Consider the following 10,158-nt stretch of genomic DNA (forward strand, 5'->3'; position numbering starts at 1 on the left):
TAAGTGAAAATGGATTTATTTCCAACGTTTAAAAAAATCAAATACTTTTAGAATAAAAGGTGTCTTTCATATACTGATGCAAAACGTTTTTAGCAGATATTCAAGGAATTAATCACATGGAAATCACTCAATAAATTATTATTTTATTTAAGATAAGTGACTAAGGATCAGATTCTTGGCACCTTTTTAAAAACAGGTTCACCTATTTACTCACTTAGAGTCACACACACATGCACTGGCACACAGACGCGTACACTGTGCGCACACACACGCGCACACACACACACACACACACACACAAGTGATTAAAAACCTAATTAAAAACTTAATTAAAAACCTAATTAAAGAAAAACAATTTGGTCTAATTGTGTCATAAGTACCCAAACCATCCACATATTATTATTGTGATAACATCATTTTATGGCTTAGCTCTGGCTACTGTTCCCACAGTACACTACTGTGCTCTCCAGGCGTGAACGCTCAGCTTCAAACACCAGTAAATGGCTCATCAGTGTTTCCTCAGGACCCGAGCGGATTAGGGATGGATCATTGTTCTGCACTCGGGAAAACACAGAAACCAACACGTTAGGCCGAACCAACATCAGAGACATTGTTTACAACCTCTGTACAGAAATGTATTGCTTTTTTGCCTTTCAAACAGGTACAATGATGTCACTACAGTGATATTCGTGGTCTGTTCTTAATGCTTTCGGTTTTCAAACAAGGACAGGTCAACTCAGTTCAGGTGAAGATTCAAATCAGCTGCTCATATACTGCCTCTGACAACTAATATTTACAGTCTATGCTGACAATGCAATAAGTTGATCTTAAAAAAACAAATGCATTTAAGTCTAATCTGTGCATTGACAAAATTACAAACGTATACTTCCTAAAAGTACTCACCGCCACAGCAGAAATAAAGGCATCTATGAGGTGGTAGTCTGCTCCACCATGTCCACTCATACCAAAGTGTTTGGGGGCATTGTTGACTACTTTGTGTTTTGTTGATCTCTGGGTCAGAAAGTCAAACACATTCAACTCCTGGCCATTATAAGACAGCTCCCCCTGTGAAGACACATTTCAGTCTTTAAGTGAGTTAATGCATCCATCTTTCAAAACAATATACAGATATACATGTGAGTGTATACATATCAGTGTGGATTAGAATAACTTGGTGGTCATGGTCTGAAAAGCTTCATTTAAGTTAAAATCACTTTGACCAAAAGTAAAATGAATAAAGAACTTTTCTGCATAGCAGCATACTACTGATGTTCTTTCTCAAATCTTCAGTCTTCAATCTTTAAGTGTTTGAACAAGAAACAATTTGTGATGCACCGATTGTGAAAATCAGTGTCAAAAACCAGTGGAAACCTCTGGCGTTGTAGCCAATGTGGAAGTGCCAAATACTGCAGTTCCTTGAGTTTCCACTTGACGCTGTCTCAAAAAGACTCAAGAGTCCTCTGCTGTGAAGTGCAGCAGAAGTTTCCAGCCTGGATGAAATGGTTTTGGTCTTAAAGGGGACAGACTGCTGGGGGGGTAACTCATCCCTTTTGATGCTTTTGAAAGATCAGACTTATACATAGGCTTCGTCCACTATAACTCACATTCTACGGTTGATACTGATGTTTAAAATACATTGAGCCGATTGCTGATTAAAATACTCCTGATCTTTCTCTGAGTCAGTGTAAGAGTGCGAGCCACATTATCTACCAGTGTCTGTCAACAGAGCCAATCCCGTCAAATACAGATGTTCAACTCCCTAGTGACAATAGTCTATTTTTAAATTGTACCCCACTGGATTGGTAACAAATCCATCTCAAGATACTGTATAAAGCACAAAGGTGTACACCTATCATGCTCTGTGTTCTTTAGTTTTGAGTCACGTTACAGTATGAGTGAAAAAATGACGGAAAGCATCCTCTGAAGAGTCGAGGCTTGTTGTTACAACATTTACAAACACTTGAATTTTGGAATAACATCATGGGTAAAATACTTTAGTGTCTGTTTTATATCACTTAGATCTTTAATCGGGCCTACCTTGGTGCCATAGATGGTTGTTTTTCGTTTGCAGATCTCCTCAGTGAAAGCCACCATTGAAAAGGCTGCTGTCAGACCCCCTTCAAACTCCATATTGACAACCTGGATAATCAAAGCACACATAGGCAAAAGATCCATTAAGTTCACTTTTTCTATTTCAGTGGAGTTAAAAGCTTTCAAAATCATGAAGGAAGGGATTGCTAAGAACAAAACAAATAACACAAAGTAAAGTCTGTAAACTTGACCGGATGTAAATAAAAGATGAGCGTTAGCAGGCAGTGGCTCGGAGGATAATACAGACACAAGACATTAGTTACAATACACAACTGCTGTTCCCCTCCCCTCTGTATACGATAAGCCCCAAACAAGATTTAGCAGCCCCCTATGTGACTAAACAGTAAACATAATTACAGATTAAACCTGTGCAATTAACATTAGACTTATGCTTATATAGCATAAATGTACATAACCTGTGAAGGAGAGAAAACATATGTGCTGATTAAAATAGACCTGTAAACAGTTAAAGAGCCTTAGAAACAAAGTGCTGACCTTCTAGAAGTTTGTGTTGTTGGTGCATGTACAGTGGTGTTTGAGGTGGAGGTAGTGTCAGAGGTGTGAGAACAGACATTAACAGTCAATGCAGACAGTTAGGGATGCAGATTTAAGTGCAAGTTGAGCCTTTAACTTCAGTAAACTTATATCCTATCCTATCCTGTGAAAGTGCTCAGTGAGATAAAGGAGCAATGATTAACATTAATTGTCCAAAACAGCAAGGTGAAACCAGAAGTGATTAAAGTGTTTGTCAATAAAGTGCCCAACTATGAAATTGCAGATTAGCATTGAGTGTCAAAGACATTAGAATGAAACCAGACCTGATTAGGGTGATCAACCATTACAGGTGGAGCATGATTATCATTAAAGTGACCAGTGCTCAGTAAGGTGACGATCAATATGCATTAAAGTGTCCGACTGGAGGCTGACTCTTTGGTCAGCAGTGCAGATGAGAGGTGGGAAAAAAGTAAGATGAAAAATGACCAGAGGATCCTTCTTAATAACAATAATAATAATAAAGGAAAAATATCTTCAGTGTTTTATTCGGATAACCCTTATTCTGACTTGTCAAAAAATGTTGTAGATGATCTTACATGTCAGTCCACTTTTGAGTTGTGGATGTATGAGGAGCAGTCCAGAAATGTGGTATATTATTTTTGTTACTATGATAGATACTGGTGCACACATGATGGTGTTTTAGTTTCAGTTTTGTTTATAAGGAAGTGGTGCGTTATGTAGCATGTGATAGAAAGTCACTGTTTTCTAACCTGGTTAGTGCACACGTCATTGTCACACTCATAGACACAGCGACCATATGGTCCGTTCCTCAGTGCCTCAGTTACTGACTCGATGTCTGGTAATGAGCTTTGGCAGATAACTGATACAGGCCAGCCAGTGTTACCCTAGAACATAAACAAACATACAAGTATGGGTATAATGTACAGTGTTATGTAGACAGAGTGGATAATTCCTGAACATCAAAATTGAAATGTTTACCTGTTTCACTCTATCCAGGTAAATTTTGCATGCTGAGTACGGACAGTCTTGCTCTATAGGACAGTTCATGCAGCGATCTCCAGCACCAGTTGGCTTGAGAAAAAATGAAACAACCAACGTTATAAGTTATTTTCAATCCCAGTGGAATGACTACTGCTAAATAGCTAATAGAACGAGCATGGAAATACTGTATCTTAATGACAAAAACATATTAAACATTAAAAAGGTCTTACTGTATGTACTGTTAAATAGAACATCTATAGATCTACAATAATAATTATTATTATTTCTAAAAGTGCACCATATTTTCACACACCTTGTCTTCTTTTTGAAAGTGGCTGACTGATCCAAATGATGAAACTTTCACACACCTGTCAAGAATAAAACAATACAATAGTAATGATTTGTCTGGGGAAAAATAGAAGCACCTCTCAACCTGTTGACTAATCACAGTGGAGATTGCACAGTTCTCAGTAATCATTGAATGCTGTCTGTTTATTTACCTACGTGCTCCGGCCCAGTGATGTATCAGGTCAATATCATGGCACGACTTTGCCAAAAGAGCAAAAGAGCTCTCTGCTTCATTCCTCCAGTTCCCCCGGACAAATGAGTGGGCGAAGTGATAAAACCCAACCTTGAACAGGAGGTTAAAACAATTGATCTGTATTAATGGCGCCTTGCTAAAAAAATAAAAGTTTAAAGCACATATAGTTTACTCTTTAAAGAATATATTCAATGAGGAGCTCTGACGCTGCACTATTTTCCTTTTTCTGCTCTGTTGAAATTCTTACCGGCTCAAAGTGCTGGATATGGATCACATCACCTATAGCTCCAGCATCTAACAGCTCCTACAAAAGACCAGTTTCATTTTTATTTGAACCACAAAAAGCAAAATAAAATCCTTTTGGAATTGTGACCCTTTTTTTGCGAAAAAAGCTGACCTTTATCATGTGAGTGAGAGGATCATAGCGCAGAACATGAGCCACTGAAAGCATCACATCATTCAGAGTGCAGGCCTTCACAATCGCTGTGCAGTCTTCAACTGTTGTCTGAAGTTAAGAAAAGATCACGCTGGCTGAAAAAAAGACTACACTGCAATATAATAACAAAAATACAGATTGACAGTTTTTTACAGTGTCGTTTTCATAAATACAAAATTGCATACTAAAACTCTATAACATTACTGAAAATAACTTTAAATTTATCTTTAACTTTAATAACATTTTAGTTCCAGTTTCAGATGGTAAAGGTCTATCTACAAAACACTTACTGCCATTGGTTTTTCCAGCAACACATGGTAGCCCTTATTAGTGAAGGCCACTGCAGGCTCCTTTGAAAAAAAAAAAAAAAAAAAAATATATATATATATATATATATATATATATATATATATATATATATATATAATACACTGACTGATAATAAACTTTGTATAAAGAGGATTAAATGTCAAGAGTTACACATGTATACAGGATATATGGTACGCTTACCTTATGAAGACGGTCTGGAGTACAAATTAACACAGCATCTGCAAACTTCTCTCTTTCCACTACACTTTTCCAATCTAGAGTACAAAACAGAGCTTTTAGTTAAATACAATCAGAAAATTATCATCAGTAATGAATGTTTGATGTTTTGATACTTACCAGTAAATACGTTTTCATCTTCAATTCTGTGCTGCTGTTGAAGTTTAGTGCGAGCAAATTTTCTTGGATCAGCAACTCCAACCACCTAAAAGGTAGAAGTTGAGTAAATTAAGTATATACAGTTACAAGTTACAACTGCTGTAACATTAGATGTCAATAGCCTACTTGTGCAGTATTTGAAGTTAACTTGAGCAGCAATACAACATTGATGAAAAAGCTAATTACATGTTCTTTTTACAAGATTTTTAAAAGTATTATCAAGAACATGAACTCAAAGCCTCAAATTAAATACCAGGAAGTGAGGTAATTTATCAATTATCTGCATTTTTACCTCTTTCTTGTTACAGACACTTTTCATTTGATTTGAGTGATATTTACTTTTCTGCTATAATTGATGTTTCTATGATGGGTGCCTTGTCAAGGATCTCCAATCAGATGATTTGACTGGCAGAGATGTTATGATTACAGAGTGTTTTTTGTTGGTTCATTTATATCAGAACACAGTAGAAAAATATTAACGACTACAACATTTGATCCCTTTTCACAACTTTGGAGGAAAACCTCTCCTGACCTTCATGCGCTCAGGGTGAATAGAGGCAAACTGGGAGTAAGTGTCCCCTCGACTGCCAGCTCCAACCACGATCACACGGACAGGCGAAGTCATCCTGGTGTCCTGTGAACTTTGTCACAATGAAAGCTGTTGCACCTTATACAGTTTCTGAACTAATAAACACTGAGGCTATGAGTCACAAGGGATCACATAGACAATAATCTGGGTTATTGGTTGTCATAGGTTGCTAGATCTATAGTCCTAGATAACCAGATTGTTTGCAGGGGGACTTTAATTAAAACCACTTGTCCCCTTGAATTAAATAGCCTGCCTCCAAAGTAGGTTGTTTTCCTTTGTCATACAGTAAGATAGATAGATACTTTATTGATCCCGAGGGAAATTCAGTAATTGGTTTCTATAAAAAACGAATGTAATAATAAGGCTCAGAAGCCTACCTGCGCTGAGTCATAAGCCTGTCCAAATAGTGTAGTTGTCTTCCGTGTTGTCTAGAGAAAGTAAATGCACGACTACAATATTCTCCAACTGGAAAGGACTACAGCTGAGCAGCTGATTTGTTGACTTATTCGATCAATAAAAGCAGTCTAAGAGTTACCTAGCGCCTCCTACCGTTTGGAATTGAATCTCGTGTTGCATTCATAGCTCCTCGTAATTTTCGTTATTTTCTATTTTTTTGCAAGGAATGCATTATATTGCTCTTTTTAACCCTCTGAGATTATCTTGTAATTCCGTAAACAGGGTGCAAGTAGGCTACCATGCAGAACGTTTGTTGCCACAGTGCAATTAATGATACAATTAATCAGGAAATAAATGTAGGCCAGGTCACAAGCCGCGAGTGCAGCAAACACACTGAAGTCATGAGATGTCTTTGAGCTCGATTAAGTATGGATAACTGTTTTGTTCGTAAACTAAAATAAGTACCAGTCCAACAACAACCACTGCACATTAAGACTTTAAATTAAGAAATAACGACAGATAAAACCGAGACGGTTTTCGGAAATCTTCGGAAGCTTTCGTCACGTCCGAGCGTTGTACGCAGCAGCGAGGGTCACGTGACGCGATTAGCCCCGCAGCGGCGTGAGCTCAGCTTTCTGTAGCTTCTTTTTCACATGTTAGCTCGTTCATGATTGTACAATTTATCGTATTCTGCGTTGTAAAAGTAGATGCACTTCAAAAAGCGGTATTTTGCTAAAGGGTAATATTGAAGTTATAGAATAAGACGAGGCGTTTTTAAGGTTGGTCATACATTTCTCGGTGCTCGCTATCCAAGGTTAGCACGTTAGCAAACATTTACTCAACATGAATATAGATAACGTTAATCAGTGTGTGACAACCGGAGTATCATCTACCACATCTGCAACTGCAAGTAATTGTATCGCAAATGATAATACAACAACCATCGTCAGCAGCATCCCTTCGGGCACGAGCAATGGTACGTTTTTTACTTCTGTTTGTTATTGTTTCTTCTTGTGCTGCTCAACAAATGGCTTAGATAATTGTGATACCATGTATTTCCTCATGGTAATAATAGCTAGTTTGCTTGTCTTACACAATGCATGTAGTCGTATAAGTACGCGAAGCATGTTCCTCTCCTATGTATGCTTTGATTTATGTGCACTTTGTTTTAAACCGTGTTTGGACTTTTCACAACCTTGGTTTAGGCAGTAATGCACAACATACTGCTGAGGAGTAATTTTTTACTTCTCGTGGGTTGTTGAACACAGCATGTAAACAACTCTACATCTAACTAAAATGATAAAACTTTATTGTGTTACAGCTTCAGCCTCAGCAGCAATGGTGACACCTTCATCTGACACATCTGTCTCTAACGGTGTCTATGTTCCTGCTGGCATCACTAATGGAGATGTAAAGCCTGCTGTGACCACTCCCCTGGCAGATTTCCTCATGCAGCTGGAAGAGTACACTCCCACAGTGAGTACAGTACTGAAAGTCAGCCTACCATACACTTCTTAACATTAGAGGAACACATTGTCAGAAACGGTTTATGCTCAAGTGTTCACCTTATTAACAGATTAACTCCTCTTAATGCTCCACTTACCTGGCAATTGTGCCTTCCTTGCAAGCCAAATTAAATGTGCACCACAACTAAATTAAAGGAAATAAAGCATTAAATAACATATGCCAGCATTCTTGGGTGTAGTAAAGCATTTTTGGTTTATAAGAAAACTTAATTGGCATGCTATGATTGTCAGAAAGCAGCCCTGCTGGAAAACTTTGCTCTTAACATACAGTAAAAGTAAACATGTTTTTAACAGTATACATGTTTTTTTTAAGGAAGCAACAGTCCATCATATCCATTCACATCCATGCTCCCCTTTATATTGATTAAAAAACTGATTAACCAACCTTTAAAAAAATCAATGCTAGAGCTTGTTTTAGTGGTCAAAAGTATGTACATCAACGGTCACGGTACAGTTCATTGAACCATCACTAAATGACAGACATGCAATAATAATGTTCTTCACAAGCCATGTCAGTATTACTCTGAGTGTGCTGTGTTGATCAGTGACTGTAGAATATGCTCTCATGTTATTCATTCTTTTCTTTTTAGATTCCTGATGCAGTTACTGGATACTACCTCAACCGGGCTGGCTTTGAGGCTTCTGATCCAAGAATGTAATTACTACCTAGGTTTAAGGTCATTTTACACCTGGTATCACTGATGTGGGCTCGGGCATCTGGTCCTAAGTGTTGGAGAACTGGAGACATATTTGGAGATGAATGATCTGGCCAGGTGTAAACCGCTGTGCACAGAGCTGTCCACTTCTGACTAGATCCTCCCTTGACACATACGCTATGTTTACATGTGCAAAGGTTCTTCAATCCTATTCAAGTCATTCCAGTTTCGGATTAGAACTTCATTGTTTCCATGAATGCTAAATAAAATGATAGGATTATGATGTGCACGTACATGCATCAAGCATTTAATCAAGATAAAACCATTCTGACATGGACGGACCTGTCCTGCTATTCTAATCTGCCTGAAATATCAGCAAATAGCCCAGTCCTTCCGGTTCATATACATTAAACATTTTGCAGAACTTGTTGTGAGGAAAGGATCTCTGTTCTTACATACTTCAGTTAAGAGTTCCTGGTTTTGGACCTGTGTCAAAAAAAACGTGTTTCTTAGGCGTTAGATCTATTTGAGGCTGAACTCAACGATGTAAGTTGACTCTGCTGTCGCTGCACACCTACAGATGTTGCCTCCACTCACTTGCGGGACAGGAATTCTTCTCTAAGTATTCAAGTGCATAATTGTCCTGCAATCAGTGAACAGGTGGAGCATGCCAGTCTGCAGGAGGACCTTAAGGCATGCACAGCTGAAGAGAGAGGCAGATGTGCGCAGTGAGAATTGTTTTACCCCAAACAGGAAGTCACAATCGGCTCAAGCTTGTTCGTATATATATATATATATATATATATATATATATATATTAACCAGCCTACTCGTTGGGCATTATGTTTTTTCTAAATGAGCTGGATTGGATCAGTCACGTTCACATGAGACATTTTTATTCTTGTCAGTCTTTTATTCTGATCATTTGTGTCCATGTAAACATACCAGGTCTGAACTGTTTCTTAACCTCAAGCCTCAGTATTAGTGGGTCTCCCTTAAAACCCATGGCACCTTGTGACAGAATTCACAGTTACCATGATATGTAACACCTCTAACTGTGACAGTTCCTGCACTGAATACGTGAATACAACCTGAAATGCTAATTGGAAATTGCTTTCTTTTCCTGTTTCTCTAGAATCCGACTGATCTCCCTTGCTTCCCAGAAGTTTATCTCAGACATAGCTAATGATGCACTGCAGTACTGTAAAATGAAGGGCACTGCGTCAGGAAGCTCCAGGAGTAAGACAAAGGTCAGTGTTTTTCATTCTTTATGGACATTAAATGGATTACAATGATGTGTGTTTTTAAGTGGTCAATTGTCACTAAATGCTGTAAGTTATTCATAATTGAAAGGTGTTTCTTTTTTGTTTTCTCTTCTGTGTATAGGATAAGAAGTACACTCTGACTATGGAAGACCTGGCTCCTGCCCTCACAGAATATGGTGTCAACGTCAAGAAACCATATTACTTCACATAGAACTGTATTTCTTTCTTTTTCTTTGTTTTTGCTTTTGCTAGAATTATCATACTGCTGACCCGCTAGTCTGTCGACACCTATACTGCTTGATTTTTTTTTTTTTTTTATCATGAGGCTTTAGTACACATTTAACAAATCTTTGTAGTGAATTGGCCATTTATTGTTTTTTTGTGGTGTCATCTTTGCATTGTTTTAAATTGTAAAATTAAGTTTTATTGTGAAAATAAAACCCTTACAAAAAAGAC

General features: G+C 37.8%; 2 protein-coding genes across 3 annotated transcripts; one reads left to right on the plus strand and one right to left on the minus strand.

The window, feature by feature from the left end:
• Window positions 1–6,402, minus strand: LOC306833851 (putative oxidoreductase YteT). Of its 2 annotated transcripts, none has more exons than XM_079359440.1 (14): window positions 6,237–6,402; window positions 5,803–5,911; window positions 5,232–5,316; window positions 5,076–5,149; window positions 4,856–4,915; window positions 4,527–4,634; window positions 4,377–4,433; window positions 4,089–4,219; window positions 3,902–3,956; window positions 3,586–3,678; window positions 3,357–3,491; window positions 2,038–2,139; window positions 904–1,065; window positions 1–554 (listed from the first exon to the last, which is right to left on the minus strand). In XM_079359440.1, the coding sequence occupies exons 1-14, from the start codon at window positions 6,248–6,250 to the stop codon at window positions 426–428; spliced, it is 1,314 nt and encodes a 437-aa protein (XP_079215566.1). In that variant the 5' UTR covers window positions 6,251–6,402; the 3' UTR covers window positions 1–425. The 2 variants fall into 2 exon arrangements, with proteins under 2 accessions (XP_079215566.1, XP_079215567.1); XM_079359441.1 differs by having other exon boundaries at window positions 5,803–5,904; window positions 6,237–6,400.
• A 447-nt stretch (window positions 6,403–6,849) lies between these two features.
• taf10 (TAF10 RNA polymerase II, TATA box binding protein (TBP)-associated factor) lies at window positions 6,850–10,157 on the plus strand. The gene is made up of 5 exons (XM_079359448.1): window positions 6,850–7,231; window positions 7,577–7,731; window positions 8,372–8,436; window positions 9,573–9,687; window positions 9,824–10,157. The coding sequence occupies exons 1-5, from the start codon at window positions 7,099–7,101 to the stop codon at window positions 9,911–9,913; spliced, it is 558 nt and encodes a 185-aa protein (XP_079215574.1). The 5' UTR covers window positions 6,850–7,098; the 3' UTR covers window positions 9,914–10,157.
• The last annotated feature ends 1 nt before the right edge of the window (window position 10,158 follows it).

This window comes from Symphodus melops (assembly GCF_947650265.1).
Source record: "Symphodus melops genome assembly, chromosome: 13".
Classification (NCBI taxonomy): domain Eukaryota; kingdom Metazoa; phylum Chordata; class Actinopteri; order Labriformes; family Labridae; genus Symphodus; species Symphodus melops.

Bases quoted from the DNA above. Each gene is read 5' to 3' on its own strand.
- taf10 (XM_079359448.1), top strand. From the start codon at position 7,099: ATGAATATAGATAACGTTAATCAGTGTGTGACAACCGGAGTATCATCT. The intron at 7,232-7,576 runs GTACGTTTTTTA...ATTGTGTTACAG, and splicing joins CCCTTCGGGCACGAGCAATG to CTTCAGCCTCAGCAGCAATG. The intron at 7,732-8,371 runs GTGAGTACAGTA...TTTTCTTTTTAG, and splicing joins TGGAAGAGTACACTCCCACA to ATTCCTGATGCAGTTACTGG.
- LOC306833851 (XM_079359440.1), bottom strand. The intron at 5,150-5,231 runs GTAAGTATCAAA...TTTGTACTCTAG, and splicing joins AGATGAAAACGTATTTACTG to ATTGGAAAAGTGTAGTGGAA. The intron at 4,916-5,075 runs GTAAGCGTACCA...TTTTTTTCAAAG, and splicing joins CTCCAGACCGTCTTCATAAG to GAGCCTGCAGTGGCCTTCAC.